The 27,420-nt window shown below is 37.7% G+C and overlaps 1 protein-coding gene across 6 annotated transcripts in view; it reads right to left on the reverse strand.

Annotated features, from left to right (window-relative positions):
* Positions 1-27,420, reverse strand: part of DENND1B (DENN domain containing 1B) — a 255,425-nt gene that overhangs the window by 158,205 nt on the left and 69,800 nt on the right. Inside the window, exon 3 of one of the 6 annotated variants that reach the window (XM_059942944.1) lies at positions 802-826. The exons of the other annotated variants lie outside the window; for them this stretch is intronic. Coding sequence (XP_059798927.1) covers positions 802-826 — 25 coding nt within the window. The remainder of the gene's footprint in view (positions 1-801; positions 827-27,420) is intronic. 6 annotated transcript variants of the gene reach the window in all.

Consider the following 27,420-nt stretch of genomic DNA (forward strand, 5'->3'; position numbering starts at 1 on the left):
TACATTAACAAGTATAACAAAATGCAGATAATTGTCAGATATTTAGCAAAAAAATAGAATAAGATCTATTTTGTTATATATGAAAAACAACTTAAAATTAACTCCTGTTATAAAGTCAGAATTGAAGATACCATCACACGAGTTTTAAGCCAGGCGATTTTACAAGAAAAAGCAGAAATTTAGGAGAAGGCTTCATATTAAAAGAGTAAAGAGCAAATATCTTCATGCAGTAGCCACCCCCACCAAAACAAACGCCTTATCACTACCTCTCTACCAATAAAACTTACATTCAGAGAAATCATCAGTATATGAATATTAAGCCCTATACACAGTCATAGGATTGAGTGTTTTAAAGCAGAATTTCTCACATTCTTTTAAAATGTAAACTGGTATAAAGTATCAAGTAAAAATAAACCATTGTAAAATTCCAATGTCAAAACCTAAGAAAGCTTCAAGAGCCTTGAGTCCCTGAAGCTGAAAGAAAAGCATATGTAAAAAAGCTATCTTCTATCTCTAGGGCAGGGTACCCAGGTTTGCTTATGAACATATACATCTGTAAGTACGAGTGCAAACCCCATATTTAGAAAAAGCTAACTGTTTTACTACTGACAATGTTTTATTATCAATAAATGGAACTGAAAGAGCTGCTAAGCTTGAAATAATTCAAATTACTTAAACTGAAAACAGGACATTACAAAAGAGAACAGTCCATCTGACCATTGCTAATCCTTATCTTGTGCTGCAAAAAGTGAAGCCATTTCCCATATTTACAACACACGTGAAGGCTCTTCAGATACCCACCCCCGCAAAGCTGTTCGTATCATTTCTGTAACAATAAAGACAGATATTCAAAATCCGTTGTCTGCTTCCAAATATACCCGAATTAATAATATATTTCACATCGATTTTAAGACTCAAATAAAGAAGAATGTTTCCCAGTTAGTTGCTCAGTCGTGCACGCCCTCCCCCTCCCTCCGTCCAGAAGCGGCACACATGCACACACTTCGGCAGAACAGCCTCGGCTCGCTCTCCAACTGGCAGAAGCATCCCTCAGGGGACAAGTCTTTAAACCTCCGCACTCTTTAAAATTCAACCAGCCAGCAGGTCTATAGACTAGTGTATAAACAGTATAGACAAAAAAATCCTCTCTCAGCTTATGTCAGTGACAAAGCAGCTCAGCAGTTGACTGTTCCTCCCCTGACAGTATAAGCTGGGCTTACACAGATCAATGGCTGCAAGTCCCACCTAGCTCCCAGGGCTCGGTTTTCTTCCTTAATTACAGGTGCTATTCAAACTGAGGTTGAAAAAGAAAAGAGAGAGAGAGAGAGAGAGAGAGGGGACTTGGAGGGAGGAATAAAATACATGCAAATAGTTTTCTGGATCCTTTTAACAATGATGTTAATTGAAAACTGCACTTTTATATTGATTACAAGTGCTCATAAACTCTGGTATTTCCACCGCACTGTGTTCGTGATATGACACACACACACACACACACATTTCTGGATTGGCATCCGTAGATTATGTGAAAGGTTTAAGACAATACTCTTCAAAAGTTATGTTTCTCTATTCCTACAGGCTTTTGTTTTTATGAAATACCTAATTTCCTTAGGCAAGAAAAATTATCCGGGTTCTCAAAATCCTCTTAATTCTCTAAAATATTTTTTTACACAGAAAGAACACATTGACTAACATGTCAAATGTTAAAAATAGAAATAACAAAAAGAATGATATATTAATAGAATATAAAATTAAGAATAGCAAAATACAAGAGGCAATAACACATATATGTGCATATGCCCTAAAAATAACACATCTACTACTATATAAATAAACTGACTGGGAAATACATAAATGACTGAAAACAAGGACTAATGCAAATTTATACACTGTGTTTTTTTGGTACTATATCCTGTATCTGTACTAATAAGCATTATGATCAAATTGATCGTGTAAGAGAGAAGAAACTGCTCGTGTTAAGAGTGGTATATTGACTCTCTATCCATGAGGTTACCATTGAGCATTATAAATTGATCAAATAAAAGAGGAAAGGAGCCTTTAAGAATCTACTTTAAAAAAAAAAAAAAAAGCTGAAATATGTAAAGTTTACCTCCTGATTAGAGTTCAGTAACTACAAAGGTCTTAGAATTTCTCTGAAAAACATCTAAGAGGCAATGAGATGCACCACTGTTAGGATCAGTACTTGTTTTCCTTGTCCTCAGTGGCTCCTTCCCTGCCCTCCACTGAAATGCTGAGGTTCCATACGGTCCTCTCCACCACACTCAGTAAATCTCACCTACACCTGCCTAGGCAATCTCACCTACACCCACGGATTCAACTGCAACTACCAAATTTCTTAGTCCTATAGGTCAGATATTTCTGTGAACTGCAGGATTATACTTCTAACTACTTTCTAGTATCAATCTCTGAACGTTCCCCAGACACCTCCAATTCAGAATGAACAAAACTGAAGTCACTCTTTCAGTTTTTACTCCTTATCCCCCAGAACGGCAGCACCGCCCACCCCGTTACCCAAACAAGCACATGGTAGTTGCCTAGACCACTCCCTTTCCCTGACCCCCATATACAATCAATCATTCCTCAAATTCTGTTAGTTCAACTTCATAACCGTCTTTCTCCAGGAGTTCTCAGTGGGAGGGCAGAAAGAATTAGACGGAAGATAAGAAGGTATAAGAATCACTTGGGGGCTTCCCTGGTGGCGCAGTGGTTGAGAATCTGCCTGCCAATGCAGGGGACACGGGTTCGAGCCCTGGTCTGGGAAGATCCCACATGCCGCGGAGCAGCTAGGCCCGTGAGCCACAACTGCTGAGCCTGCGCGCCTGGAGCCTGTGCTCCGCAACAAGAGAGGCCGCGACAGTGAGAGGCCCGCGCACCGCGATGAAGAGTGGCCCCAGCTTGCCGCAACTAGAGAAAGCCCTCGCACAGAAACAAAGACCCAACACAGCCATAAATAAAATAAATAAATAAAATTAATTAAATTTAAAAAAAAGAATCACTTGGTTTTTCAAAACACACTTGATTGCCTACAGTAAGGGTCTTGACGGTTTAACTTGGTTTGAATGGCACCTGTAACTAAGGAATAAGACTAACTGTATCAGATAAGGGTGTCTACCCTACACAGCAGTAGTTACCCTCTCTCTGCGAGAAGTGACACGGTGGACTTTTCGGGGACTGATTCAGCGCCCTCCTCAAGGACTCAGGAGTCCTCCGTCCTTCTGCTCTGCTGTCCTCAGCTTGTGGCTTTGTCCTCAGCCGCCTCTACTCATGGTCACAAAACGAGCTGCCAGCGTTCAGCTGACCACATGGAGACACCGCTGTATCCAGCGAAAGCTTCCTGGGAGGCTCTTTCTATCAGCGAGGAAACCTTTCCCCAAAGGCCCACCGGCTGACTTTCCCGTCGCAGCTGACCAGCCAGAAGGTGGCGGCCACTCCTAGACTAACCACGGGCAGGGCAAAGGTTACCCATGCTTAGCTTAGCCTTAGACGGCTTAGAGGAGAAGTCAGAATTCAAACCCATCCATTTTCCACTGGCCGTGACACCTGTAATTAATTATAAAGACGCTTGAGTGAAGCATCATCTTTTCTTTCTTAAGACACCTCGCAATAATTTTAATTAGATAAGAATTAAAGTGTACCAAAGTCCTCAGGAAAAATATACACGATATTACATAAGAACAGTTTTCAAATATGCATATATTTATTCATTTGAATAACGCTTTCAGAATCATTTTGTAAAAAGGGGGCTTTACTTATCGATTTTAATCTACTTTTTCACAAAGGCCACTGATTCCTAAAAAGATGGTTACTTAATTTTGAATATTCTCTCCCAAAACAAATGAGAATTCATTAATACCATGCATTCACTCAATCTATTTGTGCTTTACATGGGGGAAAAATAAACTTTTTTTTTCTCAAAAGAAATATTCACTGAGCTACTGAGTGACAAGCAGGTTGCACAGCGCAGAACGGGGATTCCCAAACTGCACCTGAGCTGCTCCAGGGCCCCACGGCACGCCCACAGCGGGACTGCGGGATGCTTTAAGTTTCCAAGGAAGCACAGCTACACTAACAGGGTGATTAGATTGGGATGCATTTTATTAAAAGGTAGAACTACAATTATACCGTACATTACACATACAGCCTCTTGAAACCTCGTCTTACTTTCTAAAGTTTTTTAAGCTTGGAGACTCTATTTTAAACTTAGAGCCAAGGAATAACTATCAGAATAATTGAGACCACTGCAGGATTTTTCTCTTGGTTTTACTTTTATGTACTATTTCAATTAGAAGTAAATTTCTTTCATCCTTCTTCCTCAATTTAAGGAAAACACCAAGTCTGTGAATTCTGACACTAACAGTGTTTGGATTGTTAACTCTGATCAAGTTATTTTTCACTATCAAAAATTAAGAATGAATTTTTATTGTTGAAAGATTTAAGTAACTGCCACGAAGCAAATACATTCGACTCTAGAAAGAACTGTATTGTAGAAATACGAATTTTGAGGATTTTGGTTCTATGTGTATCAGTCAGGTGATTATAGGTCTGTACTCAACATTAGCTTAATCTAATGCCAATGAAAAAGCCTAGATTCAAAGCAGTACAGCGTGACGTTACCAAAAATACGTGTACTGTACTTAACGATTAGACAGGTGGTTTACTTGGCAAATAAAAGGAACAATACATTTCCCTCATTAATTTAAGATAAAGAGAAGAATTCAAAAGGCATGAAAGTATATATGTATAAGCAAATGGGCTTCCAAAGTTTTTTTGTCAAAAATTCTATTACAAACTACCTTCAAATTTTTATGCCTAGGTTAACACTAACTTTTAATCAGTGATTCGAATAACAATCATCCAACTCTAAGAAAAAGCCACCTAGGAAGACTCCCTTTCTTTTTCCCTAATAACCATGTAACCTCCCATTCCTTTCAGATTAATATACTTATTCTTTACCTCACTCACCCCTATTTTAACTAGTAACATTTTCTAGATCAAAGGAAACACCTATATAATAAAATAGAGCATTGCCTATAATATTTATTTGCGTTATAGACACTAAGCTACTTAAAAATGAATATCAAACTGCCATTAAATCAAGATAAGTAGAATTAAGGTAAGTAGAAAAAAGCCTCAGTTTTTAGAGAGAAACAAGTTTTACGCCAGTCAACTGATCCGCTACCACGACCCCAACCCACAGCTAGATGCTGTGGAGAGTAAAGGAAACGTGATCACTAATTTTCAGAGCTACGACGAGATCCCAGAAATAGGCACAGGCACCAGTGTGCAGGCACACACCCTCGAGGCAGCAAAGCCCAGTGGTCAGTGCACTGTGCTCTGGAGCCAGGAGGTGACACTCAGACCTGGCTGTGCCAGCCCCCGGCTAAGCGCCCCCGTCACCACCTCTAGGAAATGTGCCAAAATTATCATCTATCTCGTAGGATTAAGTGAGGATTTACTTGGGATTTATATGAGGATTAAGTTAAAAATCCATGTAAAATGATTAGACAGTGTCAGGTACATAAACCCCACTGACAACTGTTAACTCTTTTATTAATTAGTTACTTATTTTAAGAACTCAAGTGTCGTATGAATTCAAATGAAGAAGATACTTATTTATTCAACAAATATTTACTAAATAACTACAACATTTAAGGTCCTGTGTCCGATGACCTATGCCAAAACATTAACATACTGAGATACAAAATACAAAGTATTATACTGAATAATTTATCTGCCTCCTTGGAAGATGGTTAACATATTTAATTAATACAGGTGCCTATGGATATAGATATAGATTTGAATATATTCAACTATTTCTGTTTAATCAAACACAATAGAAGCAAACTCGGTTAACGCTGCAAAATCATACACTGTGCATATCTGATGTTTTCAGTATGTACAGGAGCTTACTTTGGGCTACCACACTGGCGACTTCTTTGAGTTAAAAATATCTTCAAAGAGTCACGCCAACAGACATTTTTCACTTAAGGGAGGGTTTACTAATAAAATTCTTTTTTCGTGTACTTATTTATCAATGCACTTAATAAGGATTAATTACCAACTCTGCACAAGGCACTGGCCAGCGTGAGGAACGGAGGGACTTCCTGCTCCCTTCACCACCTCAAAGCGGGCTTCCCTGCAACTGTCCCGGCGAAGACACTGATAGAGATGCCCTTAGAAAACACATCCTCTATGTAGCACTGCCCTTGATTACTGAATTATGTTTTCCATTTTCTTTAATTGTGAGTCACTCTTTGTTCTTTGTTAACCTTTACCTGGAGTTTACATTTTCCCCAGTCTGGATTTTATATTTTCCCCAGTCCAGTGGACTGCCAGACCCTTGATTCATAGTATTTCTCATATTTTTCAGACCTAGACCATGTGCAATCTTTCTGTCACTGTATTCATGTAAATAGTCTCCATTCATTGGGTAAATCACACATTAAAGAATGTATTTTGCTGTTATGGATGACAAATGAGGTATGATATGTCCCAGAGAAGTAAACTACAATTATCCTTTTTTTTTTTTTTTTTTTTTTTTGATCCTGCCTTGAACCTAGTTCAGAACTATGCCTGCACTGCTTGATTTTCCCTAGATAGTGAATTCTGCGATAAACCAGACGGGACTCTTGTTTGTCTGATGCTTTAAGAAACAACAGAAACTTTAGTTTTAGAGCATAAATCAGGGACCCTACACTTTAGATGACTATTGTATTCTGGGAGCAACAGTACACATACTAATTATTTCTCTATACCTTGAAGGTCCCTGGAGTCTATAAGGTCACCTAGTAGAAATGAGAATCACGGTGTCTTTTAAAAGTTTGGAAAAATCATGACTGACTACTTACCTATTTGGAGGCTTTGTCTGGAAGAACTAAATTATAATTACACAATTATAAAATACAGACTGTTCTATGAAGATTATTTACTTAGGTATAAAGTCTAATCAGTACTAACTCATATTTACAAACTCAACATGAACTTATTTATATGAATAATTAATATGCTTATGTACATTTATGTGTATTCATTTAGCAAATATTTAACGTGTGAATAGCAATCAAAGACAATCACAATGTAATGTAATAAAAGCGTTGGTGGTAAAAGTGAAAAACACCAGGGAGTCTAGAAATCAGACATGTACACCAAAGTTAGCAGGGGTGCTTCCAGAGGAGTGTGGTGGAAGTCCCAAGGGAAGAAATCTCATCTATTGCTAAATAGAGAACTACAGAGAGAACAAGAAGTTGGCCCAACTATTGTACAACGAGAGGGAGGTAGAGAGGAGTTAAGGGTGGTTTTCCCATCACAGGAAAGAATATTACAGAAAGGTCCAGAAAGGTCTGGAGATGAGAAAGAACACGTACAAAGTCTGGGAGGATGATAAGAGAATGTGGCTTGAGAAATAAGCAGGGGACTGAGTCTATCATCAGGCCTTTAGGCCAATTAACAAGTTCTGACTTGATGCAAAGAGTAGGGAAACCACCCCTCCTGGTTTGCCCAGAACCCTTTGCATGCATCTTCTCAGCACAGTTAACAGCAGCAACCCCTGTTACTCTCAAAAGTGTCCAAGTTATAATTTATCATAACAGAAATCAGAACAGTGGTATCCTGGGGCTGTGGGGGTGGGTTAGCAGGCACAGGAAGTAACCAGGAAGCCGCAAGAGGGAACTTTCTGGAGTGACAGAAATAGTCTGTATCTTTAAAGGAATGTGGGTTACACAGGCGTAGGCATCTGTCAAAACTCATTTCACTGTACACTTGAGATCTGCATTGCGCCATATACAAATTATCAGTGAAAAGGTAATAAATAAGTATCTCAGTTTGGACAATAAATCATGGTCACCCAACCTAAGAGAAATAGGGAAGCTTTGACAGGTTTAAAGCAAGGGAGGGACATGACTGGACTTGAATTTTAGAAAGATCACTCTGACTACAGTTTGTAGAATGGGTTTTAAAAGGACAAGACTGAAGCCTGGAAAATCAGATAGAAGGCTTTTGCAATCATCGAGGTGAGGAGTGGTGACCTGAAGTTAGATAGTGCAGCAGGAATGCAGAGAAGGTACAAAATTGAGATATAAACAAGAGTAAAAATGGAGACGTCCAGGAGGTAGCTGGATAAAACATCTGGTGCTCCAGAGAGAGAATCTGGCCTAGATAGAGACAGAGAAAGGGAATGGCACCGATTAAAAGATATGGAAGTGATAAGAGATAGGACTCTTTTATTGTCCGCTGTTATGGACAATTACTATTATTCTTCATATTTTTATAGTTGCCTCAACAAGCAACTTTACTATCATATTCCCAAATTATGAAATCACTGTATTTCCTCATAATCCTGTCTTTATTCTTTTAGTGATTTGTATCAAGATATACATTATAGAGTACTCAACCACTTCTGGTATTGTCACAGTATGTCATCAGTCAGTAACCAGAGATCAATGAAGTTAGTAGTGACCCAGAAAGTCCTAGTTGTTATAACTGACATGATCAATCAGAACAAACGAATCTCCAAAATCTTTGATGGCTTATTCAACTCTGGAGTTCTCCTAATGCCTAACCAGTGCCTGGAACACCACTCACGCTCTCAAAAAAAAAAAAACACTGTTGACCTCATATAAAATGACACTGTTTTAGCACCATCAGAATCAACCCACCTCAGCAGACAGTTCAAGGAAATGTGATGTAAGAGTCTGCGTGCTTTTTTTCTGCTTATCTTCCCAAATAAAGATATGATAAAATAATTGCTTACTCTGTGCCAGGTTCTAACCTAAGCACTTACATGTTTATCTCATTTAACCCTTACAACAACCCATGTTCTATTCCCTTTTCTATGTGGAGGGGAAAAAAGAGGTGAAAGAGACTAAGTAACTTGCCCAAAGTCACACAGCTAACAAATGTTGGAGTTGGGATTTGAACTCACAGGCTGAAGCTTCTAACCATTATTCCCCATGCCATGCATTTTTTTTTCACTTTGTTTTCATGTAGGGTCCAACGTATAATCAGCAGATGCCTGAATCTGATGCCTGCTTGGTCTCTAATATGGTAGATATTGTCCATACATATGAAGAGTTAAGGGTATACAATTAATACTTCCAAACCAAAGTTCAGCTTGGCGTATGGAAAAATAAAGGGGGCCGAGATGTGAGGAAATCGTGGGAGAAGAGATGGGATAATATGTCATCACAAATGTGAGTCTTACCTGCTCTGGGTTGTTCTATGCCCTTGAAATTAAGTCCTGAGGCAAAAAAGCAATGCTGCTTATGCCTACGCTTATTTATTACCACTGAAAATATTAGATTTACGGTATAAACATACATCTGATTTCTTTCAAGTAAGACTTATAAGGACTTAAGTAGATGCTTTCTCACAGAGGAGCAAAAGACCAAGGAATTAAATTTGAAGCCTATTATCTAAAATCTGAAACAAAATCATCTGTCACTTATCAGTACAAGGATCATACCAGAACAAGTAAATAATGTTCAAGTAACACAGGAAGGATGAGGTTAAACAAGGTTAGTAGTAACAGAGGGGCTGAGGGTGGAGAGAGCACGCACTGATAATTATCTTAGGCTCAAGAGTAGGAACCTGCAGATCGGGCCAAAGCTGCCTCTACGTGGCGGCAGGTGAGGACATGGAAAACTGCAGCTCAGATGGTAAACACCCCAGGTCACTGATGCCGTTAGCCATTCTATTCATGAAGTCTGCGAGACATTTTTATCCCCTTCCATTTAAAGCAGGAACTAAGTACTTAGTAATTAACATAAAACCTTATTCAAATATAGCGAGCAAGCAGGACTAAAAATCAAGAATCTAGGAACTCTGTTTCTTTTTTTGTATTTTTAAGTCACCTTAAATTATACGAGATTTTTCCTTTATCAAAAATGTACATGCCCATAATTTTTAATATGTCAAATTACAATTAAATTTGAAGTCACAAGTGGTCTTTTTTTTTTTTTTGAATGATTTGCTTCTTGAAATTCTAAATAGAAATACTGCGAGCTATGATTTTGCAAACTTATTCTGCTCCACCCATTACAGGACATCCACCTCTTGGAATAAAAATTTAGTTCACACTCCCTGCTGATGTAATCTTTGGCCTCTTGCTGAGATTTTTAAGAAGAGGTGCCAATCTCGGTCTTAGTTCTTGTAATGCAGAACTCTTTCGATGAGAAATTCAGCTGTGAACACTGGTTCTTTTCACACAGAGAAAGCCACTGAACAAGCCTCACCAAATAGCAATGAGTTTTTGTCATTCCTAGTCTAGTCCGCTTCGGCATAAATGACCTTAAAGAGAACACACAATCTGCTGAGTTTCTTGTCTTTACAATAAAGGGTCTCTTTATTTTACTCAATAAACCAGAAACTACACACACACACACACACACACACACACATACACAGAGTGAGTTATTTGATAAATTTTCTCAGTTAAGGATTGGTAGTTCTCTTGAATAAATTATCTAATACCTTCTTATTTATTCTTTATATTATTGTATTGGAATATATGGAATATAAAGAGTAAATATAAAAAACAGGAGTGACTTATTTGTAAAAGCAGACTAAGGTAAATTCTATAAAGTAGAGGCAATCTTTGGTCAGCTAAAAAGTAGACTAAAATAGTTCTTCCTCTCACTGAAAATTTTCCTGCAAGTACGATGTAAGTCTATCACCGCTTGCTGTTGAGTCTTCTCAGCTGACAGTCACCAGTGATCGCCAAGTGTTACGTTTAATAGCCGTTTTTCCAGTCTTTATCGTATGTGACTTCTGCAGTGTGTAACACTTGATTCATTTAACACGTGTTTACTCAATACCTGCCAGGTATGAGACACGTGGGATTACAGGCTGACAGTGATCTGCCCCTTGGCTGAGGAAGTCAAGCTTCCTGCTCCCGACCATCCTCCCCAGACGTCTGCGCCCACTTCATCCAGCTCTCCTCCTTGCTCCCCAGGCTATTTCATGGCGCCTTCTCCACTGGTGCTCCCAGGGTTCTGTCTGCAGCCCTCACCTCTCCGTGGGGAATCTAATCTCGCTGCTACACACCTCGGATAAAGCCTGGGTTCTCCAGCCAGAAGGCAAGGGTCAGCACCCAGTGCAGCTACTCAACACCTGTGTGAAGCCATATCACCCGCCTCTCCTGAACTCCAGCCGGAGGCGTCCTACTACTTCGGAGACATCCCCACCAGCTTACCTGGCACATCCAAAACGGAAAGCATCTGCCCTCAAAGCCTCCTCCCAAACGCCTTATTTCTATGCTTTTAAGCTAACTCCTTCCCAATCTAACTTTTCCCAAACTTCAGAATCAGGCAACGATCTTTCTTTCATTGCATACAAACACATCACAAACTAGTTAAAACCACATGGACCCTGTGTCTGCATTCGCAAAAATGACCACTAGACTGCATTGTTGTCGCTTCTGATCAAACAGGCTAAGGATAAAGATGTATGGTATCGCTTAGTACTAGCTTAACAAGACAAGCTGCAATGTGATCACTTGTCTAGAAAAACACATATGAATAAACGTGTAACTATATATTTGAATAGCTAAGTTATAAAAGTAACAAAAAATAATTCATATTTTAAATATAATATTCACCATCACATTTAGTTAAAATACTTAATATATAACAACCATGAAGTTAATTTTTGAAATTAGGTCTATTTAAAGGCCAAACATTAATCGAACATTGTACACTGCTTGAAATATTTCTATGAAATATCATACCTAACATTATGTCTTTAAGATTTAAAAAGTCTAACATATGCAAAGTCTATTAAAATGCACATAATTTATCTCACTCAAAATGAAAATATATCTAATAAATAATACTATTCATCTGGCCTCTCCCTTAACATACAAATGCATTCCGTTTCTCCAAAACACAGCAGCTGGGAATGAAAGGAAAGATTTCAAATGATCATTTTCACATCATATTCCATCATCTTTTCTTCAGTTTTTCCTAGCTTTCCTTTGAGTCCCATTCTTTTACACGGGGTCTCTTTTTAGATCAATCCATATTTCCATAATCCACACTGCTGTTTCCTCCTCTTCTCCCCAGGGTGGACTAACCCCCATATCCAGAACTATGGCTTACAACTGTCATTAAGCCTTACAACAATAACAAGATAACAAAAGAACGGGTGGGGATGAGGCTAGCTGGTACCATATGTTGATCAAGTTCAACATTTTCAGCTAACAGAGGATATTTTTTAAATTTCAAAATTTTAATTGTGAATTGCTTTCATATCTACTTTTTCTCCCCAACTGTATTTCAGGCTTAAATTTTAAACACTAGTAAACAACCTGGCAATATTACTTTAATAGGGCTTATCTATTAATAATGTACTGAGAGGAGAGAGAAAATGGAAATAGCAAAATAAAAAGGTAAGGTAGCAATTTATGGTTAGCTACTGATTCTTATAACCCACAAGTTTCACTCAACTTATACCTATTCCTAAAAAAGAAATTTCCCTGAAAGGCACTGTTTAAAGCACTATACAGTTATAATAATTAGGATTATTTCAAAGTAGCATACTCAATGTAAATTAATATTGACTTCATGCCAATTTGAAAGATTTTAATTTCTCCGCCAAGTAACATCTGAAAACATGCTACTTTTGTTTCCATCCTTTGTTTCATAGTTAATTAATTTTAACTTCTTTTTAAGCTAAAAATAGAGAAAAATGTGAAATGTAACATTTTGAACTGGTAGAGAGACTTTCATGCTCCTATATTAAATTTAACTTTTTTTTCTCCTGATTTCAGGAGAATTGCTTCTGATTCATCAGCCTATGCTACATCATCTTGAAAAAAATTATTTCCTAACGCTTTCTCTCAAAGATTTAGAACCCTTCATAGAACTAAATTCCAAAGTGACTTTTATCAAATGTTTAATGCTCAATACAAAGTAAGTTCTTGTGAAACCACATTTATCTTTTTCAATCTGCATCATCTATTATTACTTAACTTCTCTAGGTTGCTGAGTAATGCCAGACCTTCCAGGATTGGTCTGAATTATTTGCATAGTTAGAATATAATAATTTCACTGCTATAAAAATAAGTATAAAACCCCTCACCTCTAAGAGCTCATTAAAGTAAAATCTGTTCACCCTTCAGCAGAAAAATAAGGTCATTTTTTCAGGGGCTTTCAAATTTTATTATCTAAAATGTATGCAAAAATATTCTTTTCAATCGGAGTTTGCTAGATTACACAGTTCTGTATTCCAATAAATACCTCAGCTCTAAAGCAAAATTTCTAAAACATCACTATGTTTTTCCAAATTAGTTTCCCTGTTTGCAATAAAACTTTTAAACAGTAGAAAATATAAGACAAGCATGCAGGTAAAATAAGAACATGATCACATTTTGCCTTGTGCTTTCTAGCACTGCATTTACAAAGGAAACAGATCTTGCCTACATGAAGAAAGACAGAAAGATATAATTATGGTGATGATCTTGGATTTAATTTTAAGCACTTTCCCACATGCTTGCCACTTATGTTTTATTATGATTCTTCTTTTTTGGACACAGGAATGTACAAAAAAGATAACACTATGTGTATCTACAAAGCAAATTGTAAGAAATAATTTATATTTTAGGGTTATTAAGATAAATCACTGATAAAATGGAATATGAAACAAAGTATACAGTCTTGATATGATTATAATTCTCTTAAATTAGCCATCATCTCTATAAGATTTAATTTCATTAAAAATTAAGAAATCAAAAATACGTGTTCATATATAACGGAAATATTCATAGTGGTAGTAAAATAAAAATTAACCATCACACATCAAAAACTGGTTCAAGACAATTTGTTCTTTCCATTTGGAAAAACAATAGTTGGTATAGAATGCAATTAAATTTTTTTTCTGTGCCTGATATAATCAACTGGTAGTATAAAATGACAGAATCAAATCCAAACAAGCAAAAAAAAAAAATCCAGTTTTTAAAAATATCTGTAATTGTTTAAATATTTATTTTGAAAGTATTTAGATTTAATAAATTATTCCCAAATAATTTAGATTTTCTGCTTGATGCAAGAAGCATAATTATAAAATGTCCAGCTATCAATCTACCGCAATTTCAAATCATGAAAGACTTTATTTATTGTGACCAAATCCCTTTAAAATTATTAAAAGAAATACTTTTTTGAAATGATGGATGTGTAAAAAATTTTTTAAAATAAAGAACAGGCACTCTTCCTAAACCATGCAGACCGACCACCAGATATTGCTGAACATGAAAACTGTATACAGTGCTGATGAGTATATTTGCTTTGGAATCAGCTAACTAGCTAGTTACCTACAACTACAAAAGACCCACAAAGATACAGCTGAAGGGTAAGATTTTAAATGTTCTTTTATTACTGTATATTACATAGTTTCTTACTACTATTCGCTCAGAATTGCGATTCAAACTGTTGAATTCCACCAAGTCTTCTTAATTAGTTTCTACCAAGATTTGCTTAATTAATGGAATTTTTATTATTGTTGTAATTTAAAATAATTATGTAATATGTGCACGTTTCTCAATGCATGACCAATGGCGTTTTTTAGTTATCTAGCATGGGAGCCATACTAGTGTGTCAATATATATTGATTTTTAATTTTTTTTAACCTTCAACAGAAATGTGAGAAAGAGAGAAGGTACACACAGGCAGGTACTTGTCATGAACGAACAGCGGTAGACCTACTAAACCTTCATGTTGCCTGACCCCTCCACTGAGCCGCATCTTTTCGTTCACAGTTTGATGAATCCCTATTATATGTGTCATAACACCAGTCGGAAATCTTTCTAAATTTAATATTCCACACCCTCTTATATCTATTCTGCTTAGTAGGTTATCTTGCTCCTATTTTTCCAAGAAGGTTAAAATAATCTGTAACGAGTTTACTCAACTTCCTTTTATCTATTCAACTAGTCATTCAAAATACATTTATTCAGACCTTATTATGTATGAGCCACTGTGCTAGATGTGGTGACTGAAAAATAAGAAGATACATACAGAGTAGGGGAGATAGAGACATTTGAAAAAAGAAAGAATGAAAATAAAACTGTAAAATATAGAGGTAAATGCAAGAGGCTACACAGAAGTACAGACAGGTTGCCTGGGAGGTCAGGAAAACCGTCAAAGAAGGATTAATTTTCAAGCTAAGGTCTAAGAATAAGTAGAACTCAACCACACACACAAAAAAAAAAAAAACGGAGAAGAAGAAAAATGTTAATGGGCAGTAAAAACAGAAATGCCACCAAAAAAAGAAACAGGATCTAGGAAAAAACAGGGCATGGCATGAAGGGAATTTGACCATGCCCTCTCATTTGTTGAATGCCTACCCTGGAGTTTGACGGAGCCAAGCATATAACTGACAGAATTCAAACTCCAATTTATACTATCCAAAAAAAAAAAAGTCTTTTATTTAATGCAAGAAATAAAATTCTAATGTCTTTAGCTATCACTCCACGTCAATTCCAAATCACAAAATAATTTCATCATTCTGCGCTTCTAATACAATAGGGTGTCACAATCAGTTACCCTAACTATATATGACAGTATCCTCCACTCTTATCCTAAAAGAGGACCAACTCCAGGAATACACTCAGTGGTCGAGGAACAAGGCTTAAAGATCCCCTTCCACGCACACCTGCCAAACACCAACATCGCCACGCGAATATCAGAATGCAAGCAAAACGCGCACCCAATGCCACAGCTACATTCTCTTCCCAAATATCCTTCGAATGCCCGCTTAGAGACCTGTAAACCACTTTCTCTTTAGTGCTGCCCTCAACGCTGGTCTCTGATAACTCTCAGTCCCAGAAGTAATGAATGAAGATTCACACCCTTCAAGTACACCAACTCCACTGCCATTGTTCTGCATGTACCAACTGACAACAATTCTTGGGGAAGCAAGAGACAATAATGTAGTAGGACCGAGGCAGAATATCCAGGATAAACTTTCCTCTCACATCCCATTACCCCTTTCTCTCAAGTCACGCCAGCGTAAGAATGACAATCAAGAAGATTTAAGGAACAAAGGTACTTTCAACAACCCTGAAACTGAGTCCTCCCAGAATACTGTCTTTTATCAATAAGCCCCTGCCATCAGTCTTCCTTCTTTCTGCTTATCTTAAAGAGGGAGGCACACCTCACCACTGCCGTCCAAAGCTAAACCCTCCACTTGCAGCTGTGAGGCAATCTTGTGGGAACCACCGTTACAACCTGTCCGTTAGTATTACAGAACAGACAGTATATTATGAATAATTTTGTCTCCCTTACTGGACTATGAGGTCCTTCTGAGCTGACAACTTCTTATATTTATCTTTATCTAGTACTAGAAAAAAATAATGCATGGTGTGTGTTCAGGTGGTATTTGTCATCTTGCCATCTCTGCCAATTCTTGCTACAGAAATTAGTTCTAGCTTCTGTTTTCAATCTCCTTTTTAAAGTGGCTTCTTGCTATTCTATATAAACATGGTCTTCCCTCCTCAAGCCTTTTAATCCTAGAAACTACCAAAATACACTAAATACTGCCATCACCAGCAAAATTAGTCTAAACTTACTACTTCCCCTTCCTCGCTGACCACTTACCTCTTAGCCTGTTTAAATGTGTGATGTCTTCCTTCCCAGAATGTCTACACTGCACTGTGAGTAACTTCCATGGCACATATTACACCCGGCCTTCTGTTGGAATTATACATAGAAGCAAATATTGTAAAAACAATAAGCAACCTGTGTCCCCCATTTACAGAGGAGAAAATTGAACCTCAGAGAGTAAAAATGATTTCCTTGAAGTCGTACATTCAACTTAGAAGTAGAAACAGAATATTAGTTCACTACTGATTCCCAAACCAATCTTCCTCCCCAATAATAAGACTCCTGGAAGGCAAGGACCACACGTCTTTCTGTTTACAGCCTTATGTTGCCAGACCAGTACCTCGCAAAAAAAAAAGAAAGTATTCTATGAGTATTTTTAAGGCAGCTTTAGGTACATGCTAATTGCCTAGGTAAAGTAAACTCGTTCAATATTTGGCAAAATTTTCACCTCTGATATCATAAAAGTAACAACCAAAAACGTAACTAAAAAAGCCTTGTAAAATATAGCATTGCTTTTAACAATGTATCTTTCAGCTTCCTACCTATCTATATTATCTGTTCACTATGTAAAGTATACCTAAAAATATGATCAAAATTGTTGGTGTCTGTGAGTCTCTACGTCTATAATTCAGAAAGGCCTTTGCTCTTACTGAGTTGGTGTGAAATGGTGCCCTATCTCCACAGAGTATCAATAAACTAGATTATAAAGTCTCACAAATTAAACTCTTGCACATGGATGTTTATAGCAGCTTTATCCATAATTGCCAAAACTTGGATGCAATCAAGATGTGCTTCAGTAGGAACATGGATAAACTGTGGTACTCACGACAATGGAATATTTGTCAGCACTAAAAAGAAATAAGCTACGAAGCCATAAAAAGACACGGAGGAACTTTAAGGAATCTTAAATGCATATTACTAAGTGAAAGAAGCCAATCTGAAAAGGCTACGTACTGTATGGTTTCTCTGTATGATATTCTGGAAAAGGCAAAACTATGGAGACAATAAAAAGATAAGTGGTTGCTAGGGCTGGGGACGGCAGGGAGGAATAACTAGGCAGAGCACAGAGAATTTTTAGGGCAGTGAAAATACCCATATTATAATGATGGCTATGTCATTATACATTTGTCTAAACCCACAGACTGCACAACAGCAAGAGTGAACCCTAAGCTAAACTACGGGCTTTGGGTCATTATGTATCAGTGTAGGTTCATCCTCGGTAAAGGGCGCACCATCTGGTGAATGACGCTGATAGTGCAGGAGGCTATGCAAACGTGGGGCAGGGTGAATGGGAAATCACTGCACCTTCCTCTCAATTTTGTCGTGAACCTTAAGCTGCTCTAAAAAACAAAGTCCTTTACAAAAATTTTAACTAAATTAAAGAAGCGCTATTCTGATTGGCTTGTGGAGAGAAATGAACATAAACTGATTATTCCTAAAAGTCCTATAAAATAAGGAAACTGAACTTTTTTTTTTTCACACACACACACTGTATTTTATTTTTACAAGAGATAAATAGACTGACATCAAGCATTGTACATGGATGACCACAACAAAAGCAACAATGATTGCAATTACCAAACATGAAACACACTCATATTATGTCATAATATTGACATTCAGTCCAGTAATCCTCCACTGTAACAGCTCCTTCACTTTGCAGTGAAGATTGATTTCTATATTCTTTGCCTCTGAGTCCTTGTGGGATTTTTTTTTTTTTAATTCAAACAGAAAGTCACAAAAATTATAATCATCCTCGTCAGTTCACTCAGTCCCATGTAATTAATTTTTTTTTTCATCTTGATCTTTTGTTAGCACTTTTATGAGTTCAGCAGTTTTTCATTAGAGTTCTGAAAATGCTTATTCATTCAGTTCAGCAGTACAGGTATCAGAAACCTGTACTTGTCAGAGTCTTTCCTATGAATTCCTTGAAGATGAAACCCTTTTATAGGAACATATTTGCAAAAGCATCAGAGTACACCCAGAACTGTCTGTAACTGACAAAAGACTTAAAAATGACCATGGTTAAAGATTTGATGAAAGTTCATAATAGTGCAATTGACAAGGAAATTTAGTTTTTTCTGAGATATACATTTTAAAGTAATAACTAGAATTATGACTTATAACATTATACCAGAACATATAAGAGTTTTAGAAATTTCACGTAATGTCTGAAACATTTATATTAACATATTTCCATACAGATAACCCAATGAAGGAAACTGAACTTCTAATACTTCAGATGGGCTAGACTTCAAAAAAATTCTTAGTGAATTCAAATTCACATAATTAAGGAAAATCCTTAGCAAACATCTAGTTTCATCAATTTAGTTTAATAAATATAGCTGGGATTTCTCTGATGTATCAATATTAAGTACAATATAAGCATACATTCATTCTATTTGGGGTTGTTTTTCCTAAATGTATACAGGTTTGATGAACAAATGGCATACTGTTTAAGGTTCAAAAGATGTAAATTTCTACTCAACCAAACTGTATCGTTATTCTGGTAAGCTTTACTTCAACAGTAACTATATTTTGTAATGTATCTGCTAAAACATAATTTTGAAAACCTTTAGGTAATCAAAATATTGAACCGATATTGAGTTAGTCAATGTATACTCATTGTATTATACATTGTATGATACATTATAGATAATGTATTATGAACCTAGATAATTTCTAAGATAGAATAATAAAAACACTGATTACTAAGCATATTTAAGTCTATATACTTTTTATTTTTGTGTGCTGTGAAAAGCCTACACTTTTGGGTCATTTTAATAAACTTGTTCCTTTTGGCCACTATACAGAGATGTAAACGGGAATTGTGTGGCTTTACAAAGTGGTATGATGGGTACCATGTCTGGTAGTCTTGCACAATGCTTGTGCAGGACACAAGGTGCTCAGTTATCTGTCCCCCAAGTGTTCTTTGTTTTTTCTTTTTCTGTGAAACAGAAGTTAGTTATTTAGGTTAAAAGCTGTGATTAATATGAGTGGTTAAGACTACACTAGGAACAACAGTATCAGATAAATACAACTGTGTGTTTTGTTTTGTTTTTTCAAAGAATGGTTTTATCCTAAAACAGCGATTCTTGGGCTTTTTTTGTTTTTTACCTCCATATTCTTGGGACTTGCTGAGGATGGTGAAGAGCTAGTGTTTATGTAGTAACTATTGAAATGTAGTGTATTAGAAATTAAAACTGATAATTTTTTAAAAGATACATGAATTCATTTGAAGATAGCAATCATGGATGCACGACATGTTAACACAAATGACACAATTATGATGGTGATGATAATGAAATTAGTTTGACCTTGCAGATCTCTGAGATATGACTTTAAGTGTCAGTTTGTTCTTGACTATGACAGAGCACAATGAATAACACTTAAAATGTTTGGTTGGGGCTTCCCTGGTGGCGCAGTGGTTGAGAATCTGCCTGCTAATGCAGGGGACACGGGTTCGAGCCCTGATCTGGGAAGATCCCACATGCCGCGGAGCAACTGGGCCCGTGAGCCACAACTACTGAGCCTGCGCGTCTGGAGCCTGTGCTCCGCAACAAGAGAGGCCGCGATGGTGAGAGGCCCGCGCACCGCGATGAAGAGTGGCCCCCGCTTGCTGCAACTGGAGAAAGCCCTCGCACAGAAACGAAGACCCAACACAGCCATAAGTAAATTAATTAATTAATTATTTAAAATGAATAATGCTTTAAAAGAAAAAAAAGTTTGGTAATACCTGACTGAAAAGAAGCTATAAATATTGTTAAAGTTCACTCAGTTTTGATGGGCTTGCTTCCTTGGATTCCTGATTAACGCTTCCGCCTACAACATGAAAATCTATCCTCACCTCCGTGTACCTCTGAGATAGCCAGAACTCTGTGTCTTAACAGAATAATTCTCTGTGCTTGATACTGACCTTACTATGTCTTCTATTATTCCGGCGGAGGGGGGAGGTACGAAAGTTCCTCATTTACGAAAGAACTATTCAACTGTGTTACCGTCTATATTTACTTTTAAATATTTTATTGTCACTTTGATTAAACAGATAATCAAGGGTTGCTTCTTAGGCACCTATGGACCCCATCTTAATCAAACAGCCAAATCTTCTAACAACTTTTAAAATTTTGCCTTCCCAAACTCAGATTTTGAATGCAGAAAAAAATCAAAAACTTTCATGATATGTTTTATAACTAAAACTGTCTTGGAGATTTCCTAGAGATTCCCTAAAAATCACAGGAATGTGTACTCTTGCCTTATAAAATGAGATGCTAGAAGTAATTCAGTTTGTTTGATATGTTATTATCATAAGAGTTATCTGATATAATTATTATTATTATTACACAAAAAGCTGGCAAATCAGAAGAGGTGCTTAGCCTGTCCTAGGTTAAATTTGTACATGTAAATTTTATGAATATGAATATTTCAGAAATCACATGCTTTATGGGAAGTTTCCAGAGAAATGCCAATGCCCCTGGCTCTCCAGAATATGTTTTACTCTCCAGGAAAACAAGAGTCAAACTCTTATGAAATAGTTCTGCTGAATTTTCCTATACTTCTCAGACTACTGGCAGTGTTTTGCCTGATGATATTAGGCAACAACAGTATAATATTGCCAGTTATAATTTCAGTTATTATTTAAAATTCCACTTGGTCATAACCTTAGTTCTTTATTTTAAATTCTTCGTATCTTCTAAGCCAGTGGTACCAAACTCGATATGCACCTCAGACTTACCCTTGAAGTTTTACAAAAATATATTCGTCTAGGCCCTACTCCAGATACACTGAATCTCTTTACTTGATATTCCGGGTATGCTCTTGCTATATTATGCCTCAGGATTATTGTATGTTATATCTCAAGATCTTTCCTCTATAAATTTTGTTCACCCATTTTCATAAATCAGGCATAACCTGAACTGGCTCCTTCAAAAACAGGCTTACTTGTTGGTCTTACACACATTTTGTCTAAAACTTTTTTTGAATGGCTTTATTATCTTCACTTTTCATACAACTGAAACAAATTTCCTTTTCCATATTTTATTTTTATTATGAACTCTCAGTAGACATTTCACACTTGAGAATAATCATTAATAAATTAACCATAGCCATTAAGTCTCTGTCATCTACGGATAGTTTACTTTTGTTTCGGATACCCTGAGGACTGCCATAAGCTACAGGCCACAGTTTGTTTTCAACAAAGAGGGTCAGTCTCAGAGCTCTGTGGAAAGGGGTTGTATCAGGTACTTCAAACTCCTGACACTTCAAAGAACAGACTCTTGGGTACAGGTCTCTGAACTGACATCACTGAGACAACGTTCAGGCCATTCCACTGGACTAAGTCAGGATTTCCAAGACTCTTTTAGTCAAGAAGCAGAAAGTTTCATGAAACTGCTAGGCCAATATCCAGCAGAACAATAATTTACTGCACTGTGTTGGATAAACTAATGGAAATTTTATTGTTTGAAATACTGATGCTGTTTTAATGCTCTATTTTCTGGACATATAAGGAAGCCCTTTCCTCTCTTCCTAAGCTGTCTGTAACCCACAACAATTCTGTAAACCCTGCTTCTGTAAACTGAAATATAATTTTTAAATTACATCTAGTTCTCACTGACTCCTTCCCTCCCAGAATTCAGAAACTCTTACTAAGTCCCTTTAGTTTTCATTGCAATATTATTATTTGCATACGTTTAATAAAAATCTGTCATTCACTTTACCAGGATATAAGTGGAAGAACTGACTAACAACCAAGGCCTTACTTAAAGTGTCCTTTTTGAGAAACATGCTTGTTTAATCAGCCATGTCAAGGCACTTGGAAGGAACAAAGGTTAACTATACTTACGGAGCCTACAAAGCCCTCCCAGGAAACCTGGCCTAATGCCCGCCTGACAGTGTTAAAGAAGGTCCCTTCCTCACAGCCCAGGAACCTTAGCAAATTTTGTTAAGCTTGACAGGAATTTATGAATATTATAGGCATAGGTAGTAGTATTATAGGTAGTACACATAAAGTCTGGGAAAGACATTTTCTTGGACTTGGTTTCCTAGCTTTGGGATTATCTAGAAACAGGCGCTTTTAAAAGTCTAATCTGAAATTCCTTATAAAAACTTCCAGAAAGAAGTTGATTTTGTAGACACAGTAATTGTTCTACACTGCATGGCCCTGGATATGTAAATTCATGGAGGCTTATAGGCTAAATTAACACTCCTGTCCTGCCTATGTAAATAATCAAGCCAAACCTAATGGGACTTGTTATCTAGAATAATCTTTGTTTGATATTATTATGCTTGCCGGATAAAGAGGAAGACTGCAGGGAAAAATTGTAAAACTTGAAATGGACCAAAGGTTACTGGCTGCCTTCAATGGAAAACAAGCCATCATCTGACACCCTCTGTTCAGGGCCCTGCGTCTTTCACTGTCTAAGCTATTCTGTAATCCTGTAAGTTGTAGATAAATGATAGCAACGCAAATGATATTTGTCCACAGACACGCCGATGGAGGGACAGCTGATGCCCCTCCTCCCTCACCCCCCTATGTAAAAAAGTCACTGAAAATTTATTACAATATTCCTGATTTACCTATATAATTGTGATACTTTGAACTCTCCTTTGAATAGGTTATAGCATTTTACTGATGGCCTTGTCAGTTAACAAGTTTAAAAAATAAAACACTTCCACAAAATAAAATCTTCTATTTGTATAGGAGTCATGATTATATTTTCTTTTAAAAATTATTCTTTAATACTAGTCTCAGAGATCGTTGGTCTAATGTGGAAAATAGAAAGTAAAGAGATGACAGATCTAAGTGCCATAACATGGGGAACATAAAATGCTGAGGGAACTCTGATGAGGTACATCCAATCCAGACCCGTGACAAACAAAGGGCTTCTCGGAGGATGTGACCTCCGAGCTGAGACCAGAAAGACAAGCAAAGGGGAGAACAAGGAGGAGACTAGCATTTCAGGCTGAAGGACTCCCATGTTCAAAGGGAGAATGTAAATGGATGGTGGGTACATAAGGGAAATTGTTGTTCGCTATGAAATGCAGACCACTTTTGTATTAGACAATGGGAAAGGGAGACAGAAATATGAGACTAAAGATATAAACAAAGGCCTTGAACAAGGGGCTTGATCATGGTAAGAAGGCTGGACTTTATCTTGAAGGTGTCAATGGGGAGAACTGAGTTCAATAAGCATTTAGTACAGCAGGCTCTGGGGTCACATTGGCTTGGAATAATGGCTCTGCTACTTATTGCTGTGTGACTCCTGCTGTATTAATTAAGTACTCTGCAGTCCTGTTTCTTCATCTGTAAAATGGGAATTACAGTAGTCCCTTAGGCTCATAAGGGTATTATAAGGATTAATTGGGCTAATACAGGTAAAGTAGTTAGAAAACTGCCTAGCACGTTGTAAGGAACCAGTGACAGTAGTGATGTTAGTAGCAGTATTTGCCCTTTAGTGAGATCATTTGTCTTACAGATCATTCTAGCTACACTGTGGAGAATACATTAAATAGGAACAAAAATAGAGGTAAAAAGGAGAGTTAGAAGGATGTGAATTAAGGAAAGGACCCTAGAAATAAAGAGAAATGGACAGATTTACAAGACATAAAAGAGGCACAAGCAATAAGATTTGATGACAGCTTGAGTACAGCAGCTGAGCGGAGGACACAGAAGTCAAAAATAAATATATAAAAGTCCATGGCTTGAGAAAGAAGCTTAAGGCGGAGCATTCACTGAAATCAGATGCACAAGAACAACAACTCCACGTCAGGTAACGCAGGAAACACAAAACACAAAAAATGCCCACGGAACACTAAAAGAGGAAGGCTTCAATATATCGCAGCAGGTAAAGCATCTAAGTTGTGTTACAAAGGAAGTGCATCAGAGAAACGGAAAACGGCATCTGAGACCTAAGAAATGGCCCAGAATCATGAAAGGCCTGCAGTTTGCGTGAAAGCAGGAAAAGTACTGCAAGAGTGAAGGGTTAAAGGTAAACAAGAAATATGACCTGGGGTCAGCGCCTCACCATCTTATTTTTCCTATCTAGAAACCAAGCGGATGGACCTAATGCTTTCTATGTGTTGGCCATTACCAGCAGAGGATGGCTCCGTGGTCCTATGACTTCTGCTGGGAGCCATCCTGAAGATGTCTCTCATGCTACCGTCGGGGAGCAATATTTGCCACCACAAAGTGTGTCTCTCTGGCAGAAGATTTATTCAGGCTGATTATTTTCAAGAAACCAAGACTCGGGAAGTTTTTCTTATTCCCTCCCCGGTAACTGCCTAAAAGAATTTAGAGAGAGGGCCTGTTCCCAGAAGAGAGCCATCACCAGACACCTGCAAAGAATATGGGCCAGGTGTGGTGGGGGAACTAGACTAGAGATCAGAGCCCACTCTGTGTCCCCTTGTCCCTGCCCGACCCAGCAAACACGTGTCTACCAAACATTGGCTTCTCCCTCTCCGTGTGGATTGCTTTCCTCCCCTTAGAGGTCCCAAACCACGACCCCCAACATCCTCTTTTGTCTTTAGCTGAAGATGGCATTGAAGGGGAGGGTTTCAGCCATTCTGGCCACTTACTAGTCTTCCTGGGTCTCTCCCACGTGTACAAGTTATTAAACTTTTGTTTGATTCTTCTCCTGTTAATCTGTTTCATGTCAATGTAATTCTTAAGCCAGCCAGAAGGACTTAGAAGGGTAGAGGAAAATTTCTTCTTCCCTGACACTATAAAATTATACATCTTTCTGGAGATCTATAAAGCAGTGAAATTCTCAAACTTGTTATCAAACTATAAAAACAATACATAAAACAGTTTCATCTATTCCTCGTCATAAATTAATAAATGTTCGTGGCATTACAATATAACAATAAAATTATCGGCTCACATTTACAGAGTGCTTTCTATGTGCCAGGCACTATGCTTCGTAGACGTCATTCCTACCCGAACTTTGTCAGAGTAGCAACGTCAGCCCTATTTTGCAGGTGAGGAACTAAGAGAGAGAAAACCCCTGCCGAAAGCAACACTTCATGCGATCTGTAAATACAGAGCCATGATTCAAACGCAAAGCTGCCCCCAGCATTTATAAGATTTTAGTTCTGACCACTCTCTAAAGGTATAGTTTGCTCCCAAAGACTGACTCCTCTCGCTCAAGAAATACAGACTGGCCATGGCCCTAAGAGGCCGATGGTACATGAAAGCAGCAAACGTATAGAAAAGTGAACCATGAAATGACAAGCAGAAAGTACGGGGGGAAAAGTCCAGTATTGTGAAAACCAGCGCCAAGCTATTAAGTGTACATGTGAGCAACAGGAATATAAGAACAATGGAGAGCTTAGCTTGACAGCAGCAAAAAGAAACAAAATTACTCATTTTATACAGAAGTGGTGAACTCACAAAGATAATGGGAGATGTTGCAATTATCAGCAGCGCAGATGGGAAGACTTGTTCTGCATTAATCTTCTCAGCCACAGCTCTCAATGTATTTGCAAAACATAAATCCGACATCAACTAAATCTGTCTGTAAATCCTCAAATTCATTCACACCTTTTTATTTCCTAAGGTTGCAAACCCTCCATTTTTCCTAAATCCCCAAAGTCCCCTCCCATCACTTGCATGGAAGATAATTCAAGATCTCTCAAAGTGCCAAAAAGAAACTCATTCTCTCATTCCTCTTCTCCACCCCATGCTCCCCAAAACACCTTTGCACGCAGTCTCTCTTTCCCCCCTTTACACTTGTAAAAAATTAATAAACAAAAACCTGAATTAAATAGAGTAGGGTGACCAGAAGGGGGAGCTCTCACACCCTGTGACCATGGTGGAACCCAACAGGAAGAAGAAATACTGTTCTTTCCTGCAAGGACTCAGCCAATGAAAAGCCACGGCCTCTTTGTTTACACAGCCCTCCTGACTTCCTCTCTCCTCGATAAAAGGCTCTCCTTCCCTCAGCACGCAGGAACTTGCACCTGGCTCGCCATGGTTGCAGACCCCGAGCTGCAGTTCTCTGCTGATCCCGAATAAACCCACCTTTGCTGTAGAAACATCTGGCAGTCTATTTGTTTCAGGTTGACACACTCACCCTCTGCTTCATTCCTCATGTAACCAACTCTTTCAGATCCTTCCTCCTCCTCAGCGGCACTACTGCAAAGCCAACTCACTTCCTTGCCTCCAGTTTCTCCCACAACCAATATACTGAGATCTTTTCCAAATCAATATTCCTAACAGACTTATCTTGTTATATCACACTCTCCTCAAGTTCATTTGAAGGACCAACTCTTTAGCAAGGCCTTTCATTGTTGCCAAGACTCAGCCCAGTTTATGTTTATAGCTTCAGCTCCTACTCTCCTACACAAAATTCTCCACTGTACAAAGAACAACAACAACAACAAAAATTAATTACAACTCCTGAAATGCGATTTGGGTTGTCCCATTGGTTCTTCTATTGCCAAAAGAAGGAAAACACATGCAAAGAAGTATATAATAAGCCAATGCCTATGATGGACCAAGAGCTGTATGTGGTAGAACTAAAGGACTAAACAGATTGGTATCATTTCTTTGGATTAAACAACACACTGCTTTCAAATTATAAAGATACTGGGGGAAAAACTTATAATAAACTTTTTCTAAAAGAGTTAAAATAAGTGAGTAGGGTTTGGGTCAGCATTCCAAGCAAAAAGAATAATACAGCTTCCTTGCTAATAACACATGCTTCTGAGTTAGACCAACTTGCCCTCAAGTCTCAGCTAGCTCTGCCTCTTCTAAGCAGTGTGTTATCAGGCAAGTTTCTTACTTAAGTCTCAGTTTCAGGGCTGATACTAT

This window comes from Balaenoptera ricei, chromosome 1 (assembly GCF_028023285.1).
Source record: "Balaenoptera ricei isolate mBalRic1 chromosome 1, mBalRic1.hap2, whole genome shotgun sequence".
NCBI classification, from domain to species: Eukaryota; Metazoa; Chordata; class Mammalia; order Artiodactyla; family Balaenopteridae; genus Balaenoptera; species Balaenoptera ricei.